Here is a 23,641-nt window from a genome sequence, read left to right as displayed (position 1 = left end):
AATTTACAACTTTCATTATGAGACTGAAAATAAGACAAGGGTTAATATTGACTGCTATCGATGTAAAATATTACAAAGTATTTTAAGAGTTTATTCAGAAGATAACGGCTCTATAAACGTTCTTCCGTGGTGCCCCGACTTTCTAGTTAATTATATTTACATGATTAGCTTAATCAGGTAATATTAATTACAGAGAAATCATTTTATAGGTTAGCATGTCATATCACTTAATCCGGCATAGCCAAAGACACGACAGGGTTTAGTTTAGTCTGACATGATCCTGCAAGGAAAGCCTTCTCTTAGCATGCAGCTGTTTACTGGGACCTAGCTGGGCTAGTAAAGAGAATGTAAAAGCCAAATAAAGCACTGCCAAATAAGACCAACCCTGCAATTACTGAAATAGAACCATCAGTTATATGCAAACACTGGGTCATCTGACAACAACGTTTCATGATACTGCATGTGCACATATAAAACAAAGCTTTTGATCTAGGTAGAATCGGTGTGTGTGTGTGTGTGTGCGTGTGCGTGTGCGTGTGTGTGTGTGTGTGTATGTGTATGCCCACCTGGTTCTCATGGCAGGGTCCCTGGCAGTACTCTGTGAGGCTCTCTACTGTCTGGTTGATGAGGCCTACGTTCTTCTCATTGATGTAGAGTCCCAGCAGCCCCAGGCCTCCCGTGGTGCTGCCACAGATACAGTCCAGGAACTGCAGTGTCTCACACACCAGATTATAGTTGTTCTTGTTGTTCTGACACCGTAGGAAGTTCTGGAGAGGAAAGTTACACACGACTCAAAGTTAGAGACACACTAATTCAAATGTTCATTCTAAACATTGGCAATATGAACAATAAGCTCAGATCCCTCTATGAACAAATGGGTTTATTCCACTGAAACTCAAAAGTACTGGCTTTTGAGTATAATATCATCAGAAATGACCAAATATCAATGTTTCATGCGCTGTGTTAAAAAGGCTACCTGTTACGGTTGTTTTTTGCCTAAGAGTTTAATTCAATGGCTGGTTTAACTAATAATGAGACACATCTTTAACTTGAGATATAAACAGTGAGATTAAATCCTGATAATTTTAGCCCACTGTGTGTTTGGCTCAGGATCAATCCAGCCAGGCCATATACACTACACAACTGATGACGAGCTACGATGATTCAGCATCCAGCTATCTGTCAATAATGTGGAGCCTTGACCTTACTGCACAGAGGATGTTAGTGGGGGAAGTTCACTGTCAGTCTGAGGTATTGGACGTCCCCATTTCCAAACACAATCGTCCTCATAGTGAAACCAGACCAAGCGCTACCAGATATGGAAACAGTTGCATCATGTTGTTCCAACGGATGTCTATTTTCACCATATGGTTTCATTTCTGTATAAAGATCTGGTGATGGAAATTTACCAGCACTGAAACGGTAAGTGTGCCATGGGGCCTGAGCAACCATCGCAGCCCCCCTTTAATAACTAAATTGCGTAAAGTAAACCAGAGTAGTGCCCCCTGGTGGTGTGGCTGACCAACCTGCAGCTCCCTGTTGTGGTTCTCACACAGCAGCTGCATGAGTCGCAGGATGGGCTGCATGATGGTGATAATGACACTCATCTCCCCTTCCTGGTCATCTGGAGTGCTGGCGGGGCCCTGACCCTCAGCGGCAGCCAGGTGCTCCTCGGCCTCGGCCTCACGCCGGTACCTTGTGAACGCCTTCTTAGTGACCGTGGAGGCCTCCACCAGTTGCTCCTTGACCTCCTCCGTCACCACGGCAACCGCCACCGAAGACACCACTGCCACCTCCATCCCTGTAGAGAGAGGAATAGGATAATTCAGAGACACACCGAAGGGCACCAGAGTACAACAGAGTAAGACATGGGAGAGTCTCACTGCACATTGCACACAGGAGCGGAGCTGTAGCTCACAGAACGTGAGCTTCATCATTGGGCCCCAATTTGCACTGCAGTGTGAAACAGCTGTATGTGTTTGTGAATGACTGATGTATGATTTGTGCCGTGTTCTGAGTGCAGTAAATTCACTGGATTGACTGTCTCAGTACACAGGAACAGGATGTTGTTCACACCAGGCCTGCTACCCTGACCCCTGACCTTTCTTTCCTTTAGCGGTGGGCGTGTCCTTGTCCGGGGGCTCCTCTTCTTTCTTTTTGCTGCCCAGGTCGCTGGTGTTGACGGTGACAGTGGCCTTGATCTCCTGCTGGGCCAGCTTCATCCTCTCATAGAACACCTTGAAGAACATCTCTGACTTGTTTTCCCCCGTCAGGCGCATGAAAAAGGATTTCTGGAGACGGACACGAAGAACAAGTAAATGCGGATGTAAGAGGTTTTGTTTGAGTTCATTCTGTGTTTATATGGGAAGTGGTAGCGAGAGGGATTCATAGTGAGGTATTATGATAATGTTGTCAGATAATTTACATGTTTCCCCATTGTAAGCAATACAAGGTAAACAGCTCAAAGGTCAGTTATATTTGTTGTTCCATTTGTTGGCAGTTTGACCACGTCTCTTCGTCTGTCTGTCTGTCTGCTATGCACCCAGAGGCTCTCTCTCGCTGAAGCTCTGTTAAATAACCCTCAGCCCTATGCCAAGGAAATAACCTGGAGTGCCTCCATGTGTTCACCTGTTTTCACACCATCTGCTCTCTGCCCAAAGGGCACAACTCTACTGGCACTGTGCAGGGCAGGCTGCACTGTACACAAAGTCATACAGCAAACACAGCCAGGTACACAGCAATCACAGGAAGTTTGTCAACTCAAACAAAGGTGGCTTTAACCAAATTCAGCATCAAGTACTTTTCACCAAAACAAAACTCTTCAAGTGAAAGTATAGGACTTTATGATTATAGTCTGACACTGCAAAACCTATAAAACAAATGTATTTTTTTTGCACACTAATTTGACAACTTTTTCTTCCATGCATGGGGCTTTGCTTTTTCCAGCTGCTATTATCCAGTCCCATTTTCCCTCCTTACATAAGGCTTGCAATCAGCTGAGTGGTTGAAGGGAGGGAGCCACTGCAAACGAGCCTCAGCACAAACACTGTTACATCAGATAACAAGGGGGAAAATGAAGGTAAAGAAGAGGTGGAAAATCCTGCCCTACTTTTTGAGCACCCGAGTGGCACGAAGTGTGTGCTTGGTGTGAGAGGGAAGAGGGAGGGAGGGGAGACCAGAGGCGGGCAGGAGTTATCGCATGAATTCTGGGGCAGTTTGAAAACCTCTTACATAACCAGCATTCTTTCCAGGTTGAGACTCAACTCATTGAAGAGATAAGGGAACATACAGACAGAAGTTAAAGGAAAACCAGAAAATGTTATAGTAAAACTGTGCATGCATTAAACAGTACTCATAGAATTCCAGCAGTAACCATGACCTGAGAGTAAGCACAAAGTTCAGATTAAGTTAACTGAAGTATTTTTTACCCCTTTAAAATAACTTTTCAATAAACAACAAAACTGTAAAAAGGAATGCATGTGGTTAAGTCAATCTTGTTGACAAAACCACGGTCATTCATTGATAGTGATCAGAAATCAGCAGTGGTTATGTAAGCAGGCAAACCTCCACCCATTACCACATAGAGGGGACAACTGCCAGAAAGCAACTTTATAACAACATTACCCAGTTCAAATGGGAAAACCCTCATGACTGTGACCATAAACAAGTAATTTCATCTCAGATCGCTTGGATGACAATAATTATGGCAACACCTGACTGCCTTATGACAATGTCCAAGAAAACAACAACAGCAGCAGCAGCAGGAATTGAGCTGGCTAAGGAAAAACCCTGTCAGGGCAACTTGGCTGTTGCTCTGTGGCTCTATCTGCACATATGTAGGAATTTGTCAGTTTGCTGACTAGTATTGCCTATCAGTTTCCAATTCTCTGGAACACTACTATCTTGAACAGGTTTCTAAACATATCTTGGGAAAATAACATTATGTCATGGTCTGCGCCAATAACACACACGGAAGGAAGATAGAGAAAAATATCAATAGGGAAATTGAATAGCCTAGGCCAGGGATCATCATCTAGATCAGTGATTCTCAACTGGGGGGAGTCGCAAACCACATGGGGGTCGCGGGAGGATTTTAAGGGGTCGTGGGACTTGTGCAAGAAAAAAATATATTTTATTTTTGGAAAGGTAACCGCCGGACCGACACTTTTATTTTGATAGGATACCGCAGCACCGCTTATTGTTGTTGACTTTACACGTGCAGTGCACACCCCAGTTGTGAAATTCGGACTTAGAGGGTTGTCACGCTGCACTCGCTCATTAACCAATACAATAACGTCCTCGCCCCCTCTAACGTCCTCACTGATCCAATTAAATTACAGATTTCTCGACATACACAGATCCAATAAAAATATAATTCTGCAACATTGTTTAGTTTAAAATGTGACACGTCCAATCAGATAATACAGATCTTCTTCTGACTGCTAGCTTGATTGACAGCTAACAATGCAGATTTGTTCTGCGGTTATTGGACATGTGGATAGTTTGCTGTCATTTAACTCATGTAGGCTAGCTGTCAGAGTAAAACCACGGACAAGTTTTTAAAACGTGCAGCTCCCTCATCTACTGCTGCTTCCAATGTCAACAACAAGGCAGACAACCCGGTCCCTGTCAAGAAGAGAAAGTACAACCCCGACTTCATCAAATATGGTTTTACGTAGGGTGCATTCGTAAATTCGCTCTGGCTATCTACTCAGATTTCAGAGCACTCGCGTCTGAGTGTGCCAGAGCGCAGAATAACTGATGAATTTACAAACACACCCATATATAGAAGACAGACGGTGAGTAGACAGTAGTGCGTCCTATGCAAAGAGCTGTTAGCTAGTGAGAGCATGAAACCCTCCAAAATGAAATGTAATCTGGGCAGCAAGCATCCAAGCCACAAAGATAAAACAGCTGACTTTTTAAAAAGGAAATATCAATATCTGGAGGTCTCACAAGATTCATTGAACAAGGTATATATGGTACATGAAAAGGCATTTCGCGCATCAGACCTTGTGGCCCAGTGAATTGCTAAGTGCAAAAAAGCCCACACCAGCGCAGAGAATCTCATACTCCCTGCTGCGATTGATAGGTGCATTGAAACCTTGGGAGAGTCAGCCGCCAACAAACTTAAAACCATCCCCTTATCCAATGACACCATGAAGAGGAGAATCCAGGACATGTCTGAGGCCATAACGCCTCAGACATCAGAGCGCATTAGTGCAAATGGCCATTACGTACTGCAGCTTGATGAATCCACGGATGTGGCTAACCATGCCATTCTAATGATCTATGTCAGACACCAACTCTGCAGAGCCTGTCTTTAACACAATGGATGTGCACCTGGGCTCCGTGGGACTGGCCTGGGATGGGTGCGTCGGTGTGACCACTGATGGGGCAGCTGCCATGACGGGAAAGCACTCCGGGGTAGTAAAGCGGATCCTGGAGAGAGCACCGGGTGCGACGTGGAACCACTGCTTCCTACACAGGGAGGCATTGGCAGCGAAGGACATGGTGCCTGAGCTCCACGCCACTCTCCAGGATGTGATCAAGTGTGTCAACTATATCAAAAAGAGTTCTAGGAAAAGCAGGTGTTTCCAGGCCTTCTGTAGGGATATGGGGAGGGAGCACCAGCAGGTGCTTTATCATGCAGAGGTCCACTGGCTTTCCAGGTGTAAAGTGTTGGGTCACTTTTATGAGCTTAGAGCGGAGATTGCTGCGTTTCTTTCGGGAAAAAAGTCACCTCTGCCGGGAACATTTCGATTGTGACGGATGGTTCACGCAAGTTTCCTACCTGGCGGACTGAGCATGCGCTTCTCGGAAATGACACTGCCAAAGTTCTGGAGCACCGTAATGGGTATCTTGCTCTGTCATGCAATCAGAATCAAGCTACCGTTCAGAACTACCTATCTGTGTGAAAGTGGCTTCTCTGCTATAGCCATGCTGAAAACTAAAAGCAGAAACAAACAAACTGGACAGCCTGCATGACCTTCGAGTTTCCCTGTCAACCAAACTACAATAAACTTATCAAACACCCCCAGCTTTCCCACTGATAGGCCACACACACACACACACACACACACACACACACACACACACACACACACACACATAATAAATAAACAGGTTAATGAGTTATTGTTCCCTATGTTAATTATTATTGTTAATCTATTCTGACATTCATATTACATTTTATTGAACCGGTTAAAAACGTACACCTGTAAAAACACTTTTCAAGGTTATGAAACTATTGACATGATAATTGATGATTGATTTTATTTATTTATTTATTTATTTATTTCACCTTTATTTAACCAGATAGGCAAGTTGAGAACAAGTTCTCATTTACAATTGCGACCTGGCCAAGATAAAGCAAAGCAGTTCGACAACATACAAAAACACAGAGTTACACATGGAGTAAAACAACATACAATCAATGATGCAGTAGAAAAAAATAAAAAATAAGACTATATACAATGTGAGCAAATGATGTGAGATAAGGGAGGTCAAGGCAAAAAAATGCCATGGTGGCAAAGTAAATAAAGTATAGCAAGAAAAACACTGGAATGGTAGATTTGTAGTTTGAAGAAAGTTCAGAGATAAAATATAAATAATATGGTGCAAAGGAGCAAAATAAATAAAATAAATAAATACAGTAGGGGAAGAGGTAGTAGTTTGGGCTAAATTATAGATGGGCTATGTACAGGTGCAGTGATCTGTGAGCTGCTCTGACAGCTGGTGCTTAAAGCTAGTGAGGGAGATAAGTGTTTCCAGTTTCAGAGATTTTTGTAGTTCGTTCCAGTCATTGGCAGCAGAGAACTGGAAGGAGAGACGACCAAAGGAGGAGTTGGCTTTAGGGGTGACCAGAGAGATATACCTGCTGGAGCGCGTGCTACAGGTGGGTGCTGCTATGGTGACCAGTGAGCGGAGATAAGGGGGGACTTTACCTAGCAGGGTCTTGTAGATGACCTGGAGCCAATGTGTTTGGCGACGATTATGAAGCGAAGGCCAGCCAACGAGAGCGTACAGGTCGCAGCGGTGGGTAGTATATGGGGCTTTGGTGACAAAACGGATGGCACTGTGATAGACTGCATCCAGCTTGTTGAGTAGGGTATTGGAAGCTATTTTGTAAATGACATCGCCGAAGTCGAGGATTGGTAGGATGGTCAGTTTTACGAGGGTATGTTTGGCAGCATGAGTGAAGGATGCTTTGTTGCGAAATAGGAAGCCAATTCGAGATTTCACTTTGGATTGGAGATGATTGATGTGAGTCTGGAAGGAGAGTTTACAGTCTAACCAGACACCTAGGTATTTGTAGTTGTCCACAAATTCTAAGTTAGAACCGTCCAGAGAAGTGATGCTGGACAGGCGGGCAGGTGCAGGCAGCGATCGGTTGAAGAGCATGCATTTAGTTTTACTTGTGTTTAGGAGCAGTTGGAGACCACGGAAGGAGAGTTGAATGGCATTGAAGCTCGTCTGGAGGGTTGTTAACACAGTGTCCAAAGAAGGGCCAGAAGTGTACAGAATGGTGTCGTCTGCGTAGAGGTGGATCAGAGATTCACCAGCAGCAAGAGCGACATCATTTATGTATACAGAGAAAAGAGTTGGCCCAAGAATTGAACCCTGTGGTACCCCCATAGAGACTGCCAGAGGTCCAGACAGTAGGCCCTCCGATTTGACACACTGAACTCTGTCAGAGAAGTAGTTGGTGAACCAGGCGACGCAATCGTTTGAGAAACCAAGGCTACTGAGTCTGCCGATTAGGATGTGGTGATTAACAGAGTCAAAAGCTTTGGCCAGGTCAATGAATACGGCAGCACAGTATTGTTTCTTATCGATGGCGGTTACGATGTCGTTTAGGACCTTGAGCGTGGCTGAGGTGCACCCATGACCAGCTCTGAAACCAGATTGCATAGCGGAGAGGGTGCGGTGGGATTCGAAATGGTCGGTAATCTGTTTGTTGACTTGGCTTTCGAAGACCTTAGAAAGGCAGGGTAGGATGGATATAGGTCTGTAGCAATTTGGGTCAAGAGTGTCACCTCCTTTGAAGAGGGGGATGACAGCAGCTGCTTTCCAATCTATGGGAATCTCAGACGACACGAAAGAGAGGTTGAACAGGCTAGTAATAGGGGTTGCAATAATTTCGGCAGATAATTTTAGAAAGAAAGGGTCCAGATTGTCAAGCCCAGCTGATTTGTAGGGGTCCAGATTTTGCAGCTCTTTCAGAACATCAGCTGAATGGATTTGGGAGAAGGAGAAATGGGGGAGGCTTGGGCGAGTAGCTGTGGGGGGTGCAGTGCTGTTGAATGCAGTAGGGGTAGTTAGGTGGAAAGCATGGCCAGCCGTAGAAAAATGCTTATTGAAATTCTCAATTATAGTGGGCTTATCGGTGGTGACAGAGTTTCCTATCCTCAGTGCAGTGGGCAGTTGGGAGGAGGTGTTCTTATTCTCCATGGACTTTACAATGTCCCAGAACTTTTTAGAGTTGGAGTTGCACGAAGCGAATTTCTGTTTGAAAAAGCTAGCCTTGGCGTTTCTAACTGCCTGTGTGTATTGGTTTCTAACTTCCCTAAAAATTTGCATATCGCGGGGCAGTTCGATGCTAATGCAGAACGCCACAGGATATTTTTGTGTTGGTTAAGGGCAGTCAGGTCTGGGGAGAACCAAGGGCTATATCTGTTCCTGGTTCTAAATTTCTTGAAAGGGGCATGCTTATTTAAGATGGAGAGGAAGGCATTTAAAAAAAATAACCAGGCATCCTATACTGACGGGATGAGGTCAATATCCTTCCAGGATACCAGGGCCAGGTCGAATAGAAAGGCTTGCTCGTTGAAATGTTTCAGGGAGCGTTTGACAGTGATGAGTGGAGGTCGTTTGACCGCTGACCCATTACGGGTGCAGGCAATGAGGCAGTGATCACTGAGATCTTGGTTGAAAACAGCAGAGGTGTATTTAGAGGGCACGTTGGTTAGGATGATATCTATGAGGGTGCCAGTGTTTGCGGCTTTGGGGTTGTACCTGGTGGGTTCATTAATAATTTGTGTGAGATTGAGGGCATCAAGCTTGGATTGTAGGATGGCTGGGGTGTTAAGCATGTCCCAGTTTAGGTCACCTAGTAGCACGAGCTCTGAAGATAGATGGGGGGCAATCAGTTCACATATGGTGTCCAGAGCACAACTAGGGGCCGAGGGGGGTCTATAGCAGGCGGCAACGGTGAGAGACTTGTTTTTGGAGAGGTGGATTTTTAAAAGTAGAAGTTCAAATTGTTTGGGTACAGACCTGGATAGCAGGACAGAACTCTGCAGGCTATCTCTGCAGTAGATTGCAACACCGCCCCCTTTGGTCGTTCTATCTTGTCTGAAAACGTTGTAGTTAGGGATGAAGATTTCAGAGTTTTTGGTGGACTTCCTAAGCCAAGATTCAGACACAGCTAGGACATCCGGGTTGGCAGAGTGTGCTAAAGCAGTGAATAAAACAAACTTAGGGAGGAGGCTTCTAATGTTAACATGCATGAAACCAAGGTTATTACGGTTACAGAAGTCATCAAAAGAGAGCGCCTGGGGAGTAGGAGTGGAGCCAGGCACTGCAGGGCCTGGATTCACCTCTACATCCCCAGAGGAGCAGAGAAGAATAAGTATGAGGGTACGGCTAAAAGGTATAAGAATTGGTCGTCTGTGACGTCCAGAATAGAGAGAAAAAGGAGCAGGTTTCTGGGGGGCGATAAAATAACTTCAAGGTATAATGTACAGACAAAGGTATGGTGGGATGTGAGTACAGAGGAGGTAAACCTAGGCATTTAGTGATTATGAGAGAGATATTGTCTCTAGAAACATCATTGAAACCAGAAGATGTCATAGCATGTGTGGGTGGAGGAACTGAGAGGTTGGATAAGGTATAATGAGCAGGGCTAGAGGCTCTACAGTGAAATAAGCCAATAAACACTAACCAGAACAGCAATGGAGAAGGCATATTGACATTAAGGAGAGGCATGCTTAGCCGAGTGATCAAAGGGTCCAGTGAGATTCAGACAGCTAGCCGGGCCATAGGTAGCAAGCTGGTGGAAGATGGGAGGGAGGTCTGTTTTTAGCCACCTCGTGCGTTTCCGTCTGTGGGTTAGTGGGGTTCCGTGTGGAAGGGGGGACCAGTCCAAGTTGGCAAAATAGTTAGTTATAGTGGCCCAAGAAAAGTGTCCGATAGACCTATTCAGATCGCAGCCGAAAAGACAGCTAACGATTAGCGGGCCGCAGATGGGCGATCAGGTTACGTCGCGACGGAGGGGCCAGTTGGATAACTCCCTCGGGCAGATAACGTCGGTGGTCCAGTCGTGAAGACCCGATGGGGCTCCGCATCGGCAGTAAAACGGGTCAGGATAGGTGAGTTGTAGCCCAGGAGACACTTCAGCTGGCTAGCTCAGGAATAGCCCAGGAGTGGCTGACGGAACTCTTCAGCTGGCTAGCTGGCTAGCTCCGTAATAATGTGTGTTAATTCCGTGACCGACGTTGCCAATAGTCACTCAGGTAGCAGCTAGTTAGCTGCAAGATCCAGGTGTAAATGTCCAGAGCCTGCGGTAGAAACCGGGGAAAGGAGAGAGAATAGGTCCGGTATGCTCTGGTCTGAGTCGCGCTGTACAAAAACTGGCGATAGCTTTTCGAGCTAATGGATAGCTGAGGACAGCTAACCGTGGCTAGCTGAACTTCAACGTTAGCCAGTGAAAATGGCTAAACACTTGCTAGCTTCTGTTGTGGAATTCAGATGAGGTAAATAATACTTTCTTTTTTAAATTGGTGAGGCGGGTTGCAGGAGAGTGCTTTGAGGTTGAGTTTTTAGAATAAAAAAATTGATTGATTGATGATTAAGAATTCCTAATGATTGTTGTTTTTTCAATTTTAAACACTGGTATGTGTTGTTCATTAACATTATTGGACTGGTTTTGATGTCATGTTCTGAGTCTGATAATGTATTACACCCCACTCCTGAACTGGTCGCCTAATTAAATGGCTTATTCTCTTGAATTGATAATAAATGTGTTCTCAGTTAATATGGCTGTGTAATGACTTTCTTAATACCATAATTGAGACAGAGTCTATTTTGCAAGTGAAACTTGCCCAAGGCAGCTGCAATACAACATAATACAATGAAATCATCAACAGTCCATTATATTGGGTCGTCACTCAATTGTCATTCTCAAATTTGGGTCCCCGAGCAAAACCAGCTGAGAACCACTGGTCTCGATAATTATTTCGTTTTTTCTTGAGTGGATGGTCAGGGGACCAGAACATAATTACAAATCATTCGTAGACCGCAAATTAACTGCAAGAAGCCCAAACAAATATATTGTTTGACTAAAACAATAATTTCAAACCTTGCTTACATTTGTATACAATCATGTCGTGTCTTTCTATCATGTGTGGGAATACTTGGGAAGAGACTTCTTAAATTAAAATCACTTGGAGCTGATTTCCTGGTGTTTTTTTTAAAGTCATTTATGTCAAACATACACACACATATATATATATATTTATTTATTTACTTATTTTTAAATGTATACATTTTTTGGGGCTCTGAAAACTTTGTGGGCCAAATAAAGCCACCCGCCGGCCACCAGTTGAGGAACCCTGGCCTAGGCATTAAGGTGCCATTAGCAGGTGATACTCAATAGTACTTGGACATTGCCAAGTGACATTTAATCCCCTCCCTCACCCAACCACAGGACTGCGGCCCGCCTTTAACCATATGCGTGACAGATTTCAAACAAGGATACAGTTCATGTGTACAAAACATGCCCATGGCACGAGGGCAGTGACCTTTCCTGCAGCAGGGAATGGGGAAAGAGTAGAACAATAACCTTTTCCTTTACCATCTGAATCAGTGTGCAGCAGAGCCACACACACGCACACATACCTGTTGCATCTGCACTATAGCCCTCTAGAGTCTAATAACCAGCATGGCTGTCGTGGTAAGCTTATTTATCCCTGGGCATGCACCATCAACCTGGTGATTCATTCTTCCAGGAAACCACCAGCTTGTCCTCTACAGCAGCTTAGACCCTGCCTGCAAGACCCACTGAGTGCACTAAGCCCTCTGTATCAAAAGCCCCGAGGCCCCTGTCGACCCTGGCGCTCACCGTCACGTACAGTAGGCTGAGCCCCGCCCCCAGGTCTCTCGCCACATAAAACAAGGTCATTATGCATTCCTATCTGTCCTCTTTTTTTATTTCCCTCCTCTTCACTGCTGTCCCGGCTCTTGGCATCAACAAGGGGCAGTTATGTAAGCTCTATTTATATCGCTGGCACCCTCGCTCCCTTGCCTCCTCTCCTGAAGCTTCAGTGAGCAACATGGCTGAGGCTGTAATCATTGCAGGGCAACGTACCGTACCCACCCAGCTGGTAACCACGGCGATCCGCTCTGGGAGGGGAGCGTGCTGGGAGGGAGCAAGCTGTGGCACTTCACTTCACTCTGAGTTCTACAGAGGCCCGGTCATATATAAGAGGATAGAAAAACAAACAAATCAACCAACCAACCAGTATCCAATCACAACCCCTGCCAGCCACTGCCATCAGCGTGGTGGAACTGTAGGGCGAGATAAGGAGTGCTTGGAACACTGTATGGTAGTGATAAGCGAGATCATTGATTACTAATAAGAGAACAGTACGTGAGTACACTGTGAAAAGTCTCAGGAAGGGAAATCCTAGTCATATTTGTGAGCTAAAGTTTTTCAGGTGAAGAAAATACTCTGATTGCTGAAGAGTGTATTAGCTCAAGGTAAAAAAAAAAAAATGAAGGGCAAAAAAAAAAAAGAAGGGTTTATTGGCTCTCAAGGAGGTTTCTGAAAAGAGAGTGAGTCCGAGCTGGTGACAATAAATGAAGTTGCGCTGCAGGTGTCGGTGGACATCACCGTGCTGCGGCATGCCTATTGAGTAACAGCATTGACACCTGTTCCCCTCCATGACAGGGCAGGCCAGGGTTCACACAGGGAGATGGCCAGGTAGAGAAGCTGCCATAGTGGGCCTCTTCATCTGTTACATAAGACACACACACAGTGTTTCCCCTATATTCCATTTTGCAATGACGGGCAGCCGCTGTTAAATAGTTGGTGCCACTCGCCAAAAATATGATTTATTTAAAACACATATCTTTATAAATTTCCTCCGGGACAAGCTTTTAAAAAGATTTTGGCAATTAAGACATTTTTCTACTTACCCAGAGTCAGATTAACTCATGGATAACAATTTTGTTTCTGCATGCAGTTAAAGGAAGTTGCTAACTAGTGTTACCGCAAAGACTGAAAGTCTATGGGAACAGCAAGCATAATAGCTGTTCCTGTATAATTACGCTAGTTAGCAATGGCTCACGAAACTACCTTCAACTTCCTTCTAACTGCATGCAGAGACATGCAAATGGTATCGATGAGTTCATCTGACTTTGGTTAAGTAGAAAAGTTGCCAAAATCTTGCACTATCCCTTTAAGATCAGGGTGACAAGACAACGTACACTGAGTGTACAAAACATTGCTCTTTCCATGACATAGACTGACCAGGTGAATCCAGGTGAAAGGTATGATCCCTTATTGATGTAACTTGTTAAATCCACTTCAAATCAGTGTAGATGAAAGGGAGGAGACAAGTTAAAGAAGGATTTTTAAGCCTTGAGACAATTGAGACATGGATTGGGTATTTGTGACATTCAGAGGGTGAATGGGCCAGACAAAATACCTTTGAACGGGGTATGGTAGTAGGTGCCAGGTGCACCAGTTTGAGTGTGTCAAGAACTGCAACGCTGCTGGGTTTTTCACACTCAACAGTTTCCCGTGATAATAAAAAATGGTCCACCACCCAAAAGACATCCAAACAACTTGGCACAACTGTGGAAAGAATTAGAGTCAACATGGACCAGCATCCCTATGGAATGCTTTTGACACCTTGTAGAGTCCCCAACAAATTTAGTCTGTTCTGAGGGCAAAAGAGGGTGCAACTCAATATTAGGAAGGTGTTCATGTTTTGTACACTCCATGTATATTTGTATGACGTCAACCTAATGACATTTTCATGCATTTGAGTAGAATGTCTTTAAAACCTTCTCACAGTGGTTCCACAAAAAAAAATCCTCTACGGACACCTGGCAGAGGGGAAGAGGATGCAAGGAGGGCAAAATGTTAAAAAATAAAATATACAAAGACACAATGAAAACAAACCTAAAAAAATATGCAACATAAAACACAAAAAAAACTGGGAACTCCACGCCACAAATAGAACACACCAAGCAACATCAGATTACGAGGACAACCACTCTGGCAAATGAAAAGACAGAAACACAAAGATCGTCGACTTACCAAGAATCCCACCCCATAAGAATATACACATACATATATATAGTGCCTTCAGAAAGTATTCAGACACCTTGACTTTTTCCACATTTTGTTACGTTACAGCCTTATTCTACAATTGATTCAATTGTTTACCCCCCTCATCAATCTACACACAATACCCCATAATGACAAAACCAAAACATTTTTTTACATTTTATTTTAGCAAATTCATTTAAAAAATAAAAACTTAAATTATACATTTAAATAAGCATTCACACCCTTTACTCAGTACTTTGTTGAAGCTCCTTTAGCAGTGGTTATAGCCTAGAGTCTTCTTGGGTATGATGCTACTCTACCATAAAGGCCTGATTGGTGGAGCATGGTGGAGCATGGTGATGGCAGGATATTGCTGTGGGGATGTTTTTCAGCGGCAGGGACTGGGAGACTAGCCAGGATCGAGGGATAGATGAACAGAGCAAAGTACAGAGAGATCCTTGATGAAAACCTGCTCCAGAGTGCTCAGGACCTTAGAAGGTTCACCTTCCAACAGGACAACAACCCTAAGCACACAGCTAAGGCAACGCAGGAGTGGCTTCAGCACAAGTCTCGGAATGTCCTGAAGTGGCCCAGCCAGAGCCCGGACTTGAACCCGATAAACATCTCTGGACAGACCTGACAATAGCAGTGCAGTGACGCTCCCCATCCAACATGACAGAGCTTGAGAGGATCTGCAGAGAAGAATGGGAGAAACTTTCCAAATACAAGTGTGCCAAGCTTGTAGCGTCATACCCAAGAAGACTCGAGGCTGTAATCACTGCCAAAGGAGCTTCATCAAAGTACTTAGTAAGGGTCTGAATACTTATGTAAATGTAATATCAGTTTTTTTGTATACATTTGCAAAAAAAATGAAACCTGTTTTAACTTTGTCATTATGGTGTGACGAACGTCATAGAGAGGAGACCAAGGTGCAGCATGTTAAGTGCTCATGATTAATATTTATTATAAGTCAGAACACTAAATCAAAACAACAAATAAAGGAACACGAACGTCACGTTCTGCAGGCTTTCACTGAGCTGTACAAAAACAAGATCCCACAACTGAAGGAGGGAAAAAGGGCTGCCTAATTATGATTCCCAATCAGAGACAATGATAGACAGCTGCCTCTGATTAGGAACCATACTCGGCTAAACACAAAGAAATAGAAAACATAAAATGCCCACCCCATGTCGCACCCTGACCTAACCAAACAGAGAAAAACAGCTCTCTCAGGTCAGGGCGTGACACATGGTGTACTGTGTGTAGATTTATGCGTGGAAAAAAACTATTTAATCCATTTTAGAATAGGTCTATAACGTCACAAAATGTGGAAAAAGTTAAGGGGTCTGAATATTTTCCGAATGCAGTACAGGCAAAAGTTTGGACACGCCTACTCATTCAAGGGTTTTTCTTTATTTTTACTATTTTCTACATTGTAGAATAATAGTGAAGACATCAAAACTATGAAATAACACATATGGAATCATGTAGTAACCAAAAAAAGTGTTGAAATATATTTTGTATTTGAGATTCTTCAAAGTAGCCACCCTTTCACTTGATGACAGCTTTGCACACTCTTGGCATTCTCTCAACCAGCTTCATGAGGTAGTCACCTGGAATAAATTTCAATTAACAGGTGTGCCTTGTTAATACTTAATTTGTGGAATTTATTATTTTCTCAAAGCGTTTGAGCCAATCAGTTGTGTTGTGACAAGGTAGGGGGTATACAGAAGATAGTCCTATTTGGTAAAAGACCAAGTCCATATTATGGCAAGAACAGCTCAAATAAACAAAGAGAAATGAAAGCCTATCATTACTTTAAGACATGAAGGTCAGTCAATACAGAACATTTCAAGAACTTTGAAAGTTTCTTCAAGTGCAGTCGTAGAGTCACCAGCCTCAAGAAATTGCAGCCCAAATAAATGCTACAGAGTTCAAGTAACAGACACATCTCAACATCAATTGTTCAGAGGAGACTGTGTAAATCAGGCCTTCATGGTCAAATTGCTGCAAAGAAACCACTACTAAAGGACACCAATAAGATGAGACTTGCTTGGGACAAGAAACACGAGCAATGGACATTAGACCAGTGGAAATCTGGTGATCTCCGCATGTGTGGGTGTGATGGTGCTTTGCTGGTGACACTGTCTGTGATGTATTTAGAATTCAAGACACATAACCAGCATGACTACCACAGCATTATGCAGTGATACACTATCCCATCTGGTCTGCGCTTAGTGGGACTATCATTTGTTTTTCAACAGGACAATGACCCAAAATGCTCCTTCAGGCTGTGTAAGGGCTATTTCACCAAGGAGAGTGATGGAGTGCTGCATCAGATGACCTAGCCTCCACAATCACCCGACCTCAACCCATTTGAGACGGTTTGGGATGAGTTGGACCGCAGAATGAAGGAAAAGCAGCCAACAAGTGCTCAGCATATGTGGGAACTCCTTCAAGACTGATGGAAAAGCATTCCTCAAGAAGCTAGTTGAGAGAATGCCAAGAATGTGCAAAGCTGTCATCAAGGCAAAGGGTGGCTACTTTCAAGAATCTAAAACATTAAATATATTTTTGATTTGTTAAACACTTTTTTGATTACTACATGATTCCATATGTGTTATTTCATAGTTTTGTTATATTCTAAAATGTAGAAAATAGTAAAACAAGAAGAACCCTTGAATGTGTAGGTGTGTCTAAACTTTTGACTGGGACTGCACATTCAAGGGTTCTTCTTGTTATTTTACAAATTGTTTTACTATTTTCTACATTTTAGAATAGAACAAAACTATGAAATAACACATATGGAATCATGTAGTAATCAAAAAAGTGTTTAACAAATCAAAATATATTTAATGTTTTATGTACGTACGTAATGAGATGGAATTAGATGTTCGACAAGCAGGTGTCCACATACATACATACATACCCAAAAGTATGTATGTATGTATGTATGTATGTATGTATGTATGTATGTATGTATGTATGTATGTATGTATGTATGTATGTATGTATGTATGTATGTATGTATGTATGTATGTATGTATGTATGTATGTATGTATGTAAGCGAGGTCCATACAGAAATGGTTTGCCGAGATCGGTGTGGAAGTACTTGTCTGGCCCTCAAAGAGCCCTGACCGCAACCCCATCAAACACCTTTGGGATGAATTGGAATTGGAATGCCGACTGCGAGCCAGGCGTAATCGCCCAACATCAGTTCATGCATGCATGCATGCACGCACATGCATACATGCATACATGCATACATACATAACCAAAAGTATGTGGACACCTGCTTGTCGAACATCTCATTCCAAATTATGGGCAGTATTATGGAGTTGGTACTCCCTTTACTGCTATAACAGCCTCCACTCTTTTGGGAAGGCTTTTCACTAGATGTTGGAAGATTGCGGCAGGGACTTGTTCCTTTCAGACACAAGAGCATTAGTGAGGTCAGGCACTGATGTTGGGCGATTACGCCTGGCTCGCAGTCGACATTCCAATTCATCCCAAAGGTGTTTGATGGGGTTGCGGTCAGGGCTCTTTGAGGGCCAGACAAGTACTTCCACACCGATCTCGGCAAACCATTTCTGTATGGAACTCGCTTTGTGTACGTGAGCATTGTCATGCTGAAACAGGAAAGGGCCTTCCCCAAACTGATGCCACAAAGTTGAATGCACAGAATAATCTAGAATGTCATTGTATGCTGTAGGGTTAACCTTTCCTTTCACTGGAACTAAGAGGCCTAGCCATAACCATGAAAAACAGCCCCAGAACATTATTCCTCCACCAAACTTTACAGTTGGCACTATGCATTGGGGCAGGTAGCGTTCTCCTGGCATCCGCCAAATCCAGATTCGTCCGTCGGACTGCCAGATGGTTAAGTGTTAGTCAACACTCCAGAGAACGTGTTTCCACTGCTCCAGAGTCCAAAGATGGCGAGCTTTCCACCACTACAACCGACACTTGGCATTGCACATGCTGATCTTAGGCTTGTGTGCTGCTGCTTGGCCATGGAAACCGATTTCATGAAGCTGCTAACGAACAGTTCTTGTGCTGATGTTCTTGCCTAACAGAGTTCCTCTGTGGAGGTGGGAGAACCTTCCAGAAGGACAACCATCTCTGCAGCACTCCACCAATCAGGCCTTTATGGTAGATTGGCCAGACGGAAGCCACTCTTCAGTAAAAGGCACATGACAGCCCGCTTGGAGTTTGCCAAAAGGCACCTAAAGGACTCTCAGACCATGAGAAACAAGATTCTCTGGTCTGATGAAACCAAGATTGAACTCTTTAGCCTGAATGCCAAGCGTCATATCTGGAGGAAACCTGGCACCATACACACGAGGAAGCATGGTGGTGGCAGCATGATACTGGCGGGATGTTTTTCAGCGGCAGGGACTGGAAGACTAGTCAGGATCGAGGCAAAGACGAACGGAGCAAAGTACAGAGAGATCCTTGATGAAAACTTGCTTTTCCTTCACTCTGCGGTCCAACTCATCCCAAAACATCTCAATTGGGTTGAGGTCGGGTGATTTTGGAAGCCAGGTCATCTGGTCTTTAATCAAATAGAGCTATCTTCTGTATACCACCCCTACCTTGTCACAACACAACTGATTGGCTCAAAATCATTAAGGAAATTAACTTTTAACAAGGCACACCTGTTAATTGAAATTCATTCCAGGTGACTACCAAGCTGGTTGACAGAATGCCAAGAGTGTGCAAAGCTGTCATCAAGGCAAAGGGTGGCTACTTTGAAGAATCTCAATATAAAATATATTTTGATTTGTTTAATACTTTTTGGTTACTACATTATTCCATATGTGTCATTTCATGATTTTGATGTCTTCACTATTATTCTACAATGTAGAAAATAATAAATATGAAGAAAAACCCTAGAATGAGTAGGTGTCCAAACTTTTGACTGGTACTGTATGTAAATGTGTTATTTCAGTAGTTTTTTTGTTGTCTGTTTTTGCATTGTCATTACGGGGTATTGTGTGTAGATTGATGAGTGGGGAAAAAACAACGTAATCCATTCTAGAATAACAAAACGTGGAAAAAGTCAAGGGGTCTGAATACTAAGTAAATGTTTAACAGTGTTGCGTGCTCTGTCAGAGATAGGCTTAGTAGACAGGTGCGCAGTGACCTGACAGCCCTGTGAAATGATAGGCCAGTCAGAAAGCAGAGTTCAATCATTATACTGTGTAATTGTTCTTCTAATTACAGGCAACCAAACACATCCTCAGAATACAGTCCAGAAATGAGATCACACATCCATTAGGTCATGAGTTCAACCATCTGGTATCATGCCCATGTATAGTAAACAAAATGACCCTTCACTCCTCACTCATCGTAGCCTGTAAACAGAGCAGTTACAGTATGTGGCTCTCACAGAATGATTGAAAATGAGATGTTACCAGCCCCCCGTCTCTCTCTGACATTTCTATTAATACATTTCTCTAGAAGTTCCGGGCTTGAAGGGATGGGTTTTCTAAGAAGCTATGTTTTTTTATATCACTCTCACAATACAAAGATGAAAATAGAACATAAAGCGGTTTGGCGTTTGAGCACTGATAATAACTGATAGTGAACCAGGAAGCTTGTTCAAGGCAATGTTCCATCATGCAAAGGACAAACAATTCAGGCTAAATGAAAGCGTAAAATACAGAAAAATGACCTAATTTCAGGTTTTACAGAGGAGGAATGCAGTTTATCCCTTGAAACATTACAATGACCTCACCATAGCCTGCAGGCTGTTCTGCCTACTGCCAGTGTTGTAGTAGCCAATAGTGTGGGCATCTATGGGCCAGAAAGCCTTCCAGACAGAGCAAGCAGCTTTGCAATCTAATTGACACTTGTCACTACTGTCTGACCTATTTGGATTTCAACAATTATATATATTTTTTTACCTTTATTTAACCAGGTTAGTCTTTTTGAGATACAAATGTATTTTTTCAAGAGAGACCTGGATCAGTTCTGGAGCAGAGCCTTACATGGGACTATAAGTATCTGGACTCCTGATCCCTCCTGTCTCAGCCTCCAGTATTTATGCTGCAGTAGTTTATGTGTCGGGGGGCTAGGGTCAGTCTGTCACATCTGGAGTATTTCTCTTGTCTTTTCCGGTGTCCTGTGTGAATTTAAATATGCTCTCTCTAATTCTCTCTTTCTCTCTTTCTTTCTCTCCCTCGGAGGACCTGAGCCCTAGGACCATGCCTCAGGACTACCTGGCTTGATGACTCCTTGCTGTCCCCAGTGTACCTGGCCATGCTGCTGCTCCAGTTCCAACTGTTCTGCCTGTGGCTATGGAACCCTGACCTGTTCACCGGACGTGCTACCTGTCCCAGACCTGCTGTTTTCAACTCTCTAGAGACAGCAGGAGCGGTAGAGATACTCTCAAAGATCGGCTATGAAAAAGCCAACTGACACTTACTCTTGTGTTACTGACTTGCACCCTCGACAACTACTATGATTATTATTATTTGACCATGCTGGTCATTTATGAACATTTGAACATCTTGGCCATGTGCTGTTATAATCTCCACCCGGCACAGCCAGAAGAGGACTGGCCACCCCTCATAGCCTGGTTCCTCTCTAGGTTTCTTCCTAGATTTTGGCCTTTCTAGGGAGTTTTTCCTAGCCACCGTGCTTCTACACCTGCATTGCTTGCCGTTTGGGGTTTTAGGCTGGGTTTCTGTACAGCACTTTGAGATATCAGCTGATGTAAGAAGGGCTATATAAATACATTTGATTTGATTTGATTTGACAGGAGTAGCCATAAATGATGGGCATGTCCATACTGCAAGGACCTGACACCGGAGATGAGAAGCAGGTACGGGGAGTCAAACATTTATTCAGGAACAGACATAGAACACGACATGAACAGCGTCAGCACACGTGTAAATGAGGACATATGACAAACAATTCCGAAGCAGGGAACAGAGCTAGGAAACAGACTGATATAGGGAAGGAAATTACACAAGTAATTGAGTCCACGTGAGTCCAATGAGCACTGATGCGCGTGGCAGGGAAAGGCAGGTGTGCGTACTGAAGGTGGCTTCAGTACGTAATGTTGAGGAGTCTGGAAGAGCAGGAGCAGGCGTGACAGTACACCCCCCCTCTAGGGGCGCCACCTGGCATCCCACCTGGGCGAGCCGGGCGAGATATGGGCGTCGGGCAAGCCGGCTGGAGGAGGGGGAGGAAGAGCGGGAGCAGGCGTGACACATACAGATGACAACAAGAGCCAACATACAGCCTTTGTTTTATTACTCTGGACCGTTGGTCGGCTCCATGTTACAGCCTCAGCCTGGGTAACAAAACAAAAGTGGGGTCCTCTTACTTCTGGAGACCTGCAAAAACAGGATCCCGATTTTCTTTTGACGCTTCTTCCATGTTTGATTTGATATCCCAGGAGAAAGCCAGAGAAAGGCATCAAGGAGTTAAAACACCATCTCACAGAACACTTCATGTTCACAAAATGGTGTGACTGACTACCCACAACATTTCTAAAAGGGGAGTCAAATGGATTACAAACAATGAAAGCCATAATTACAGCTCGGCCTGGAATCCCAATTACACAAGCCGTGTCAGTGACAGCCATCTTGTCAGAAATCAGAGTAAGCAGGAGCGTTGATTGGAAAGTCTTTCATTAGTATGGTGAGAATATAATCAGTGGGCATGTTAAGAGAGTTAATGTCCCCAGTGGTGGGAGCATGCAAAGGAGAGGGCTGCAGAGGACCTGGCCCATTTCCCCTTTCCCCCAGCATGGCTGGCACACACAGCTCAGTGCTGCAGCTCTGCTCCCAACACTGCCTTCACTTTGGCCCTTCATACGACCCCTCCCTCCTCCCCTCCCTCCCTCTTTCCCAAAGCAAATCCTGTTGGCCTGGCGACGGCCCCAGATTATCACAAAAACAAACAAACAAACTGCATGGATAAATCTGTGGCATGTTTTTGTCCTGCTTTCATTTGGACAACAAGAGCCTTTCTGTCCTAGAAGAGGGGCAGCGGGCCCAGCATTATGCAACAGGAAGAAATGTGATGCGTCTGCTGATATGTTTTAGATTGACTCAGCACCATATGTGACCCCGCAACAAAGCGCACTTGTCCCCTGCAAAACAAGAAGGAAAAAAACTAACTGGCATTATGAAACAAGAAGCCCTGTTTGAAGTTGAGCAGGCTCCTTGGCTACAAAGCCAATCGCTTTCCCTGGCAGCTACCTGCAATGCTTTGCTGAAGGGAGGGCTTTTCCAAGGCCCCAGTGGGAGTGCAGGAAAGCATAATGGTTGTTTAAGAGTGGGATGAAATAAGATCATTGTGACAAAATTGTTCTATAAACGAATACGCTTTACCTAAAAAAAAAAAAAGGCAGGCAGGCAGGAGGATCAGCGATTGATTCCCTTACGACAGAAGTATCACACTGAGTAATTGCAGTAATTCCCCTCTCACACTCGCCCACACTGCAGTGAGAAACTCTTCAGAATTAACACTCTCGCATGGGGTTGGCAACCACCAAACACACAGGCACAGATGACTTCGCAAACATTAACCCAAACTTCAAAAGAAAGCATCGCCACAAAGCCAAAAGGAAGACACGCCCATGGCACACACTGCTGGCTGCTCTTAGCACAAGAGAAAGCCATCTTAGGCCTCACTCTCCCCTATCTGAGATATCTACTGCAGCCCTCATCCTCCACGTACAACAACCTTTCAGCCGGTCCCATTCTGTTAAAGGTCCCCAAAGCCCACACATCCCTGGGTCGCTCGTCTTTTCAGTTCGCTGCAGCTAGCGACTGGAACGAGCTGCAACAAACACTCAAACTGGACAGTTTTATTTCAATCTCTTCATTCAAAGACTCAATCATGGATACTCTTACTGACAGTTGTGGCTGCTTTGTGTGATGTATTGTTGTCTCTTCCTTCTTGCCCTTTGTGCTGTTGTCTGTGCCCAACAATGTTTGTACCCTGTTTTGTGCTGCTACGTTGTTGTGTTGCTACCATGTTGTTGTCATGTTGGCTCGCTGCCATGCTGTGTTGTCGTCTTAGGTCTTTCTTTATGTAGTGTTGTCTCTCTTGTTGTTTTGTCCTATATTTTTATTTAATTTATTTGTATTTTTAATCCCAACCCCCATCCCCGCAGGAGGACTTGCCTAGTTAAATAAAGTTTAAATAAAAATAAAATAAATAAAAAGCCAAGTAACTCACTGGCGTTATCACTCCATAGATCTACATGAAAACACCTGCCTGGGTTTGCATGTTTGTATGTGGATCTGTGTGAGTCTAGCCAGTGGGATGGTGGAATA

General features: G+C 44.0%; 1 protein-coding gene across 6 annotated transcripts in view; it reads right to left on the bottom strand.

Moving 5' to 3' along the window:
• The window catches only part of LOC106582863 (inositol 1,4,5-trisphosphate-gated calcium channel ITPR1), a 160,468-nt gene that overhangs the window by 46,859 nt on the left and 89,968 nt on the right, over positions 1-23,641 (bottom strand). For all 6 annotated transcript variants that reach the window (XM_014166417.3, XM_045705335.2, XM_045705336.2 and 3 more), the window contains 3 exons: positions 2,102-2,291; positions 1,527-1,801; positions 567-767 (listed from right to left, as the gene is read on the bottom strand). In XM_014166417.3, coding sequence (XP_014021892.2) covers positions 567-767; positions 1,527-1,801; positions 2,102-2,291 — 666 coding nt within the window. The remainder of the gene's footprint in view (positions 1-566; positions 768-1,526; positions 1,802-2,101; positions 2,292-23,641) is intronic.

This window comes from Salmo salar, chromosome 22, assembly GCF_965601325.2.
Source record: "Salmo salar chromosome 22, fSalSal1, whole genome shotgun sequence".
NCBI lineage: Eukaryota > Metazoa > Chordata > Actinopteri > Salmoniformes > Salmonidae > Salmo > Salmo salar.
Note: the sequence above shows the minus strand (reverse complement) of the source record. Positions and strands in the feature narration are given on the sequence as shown.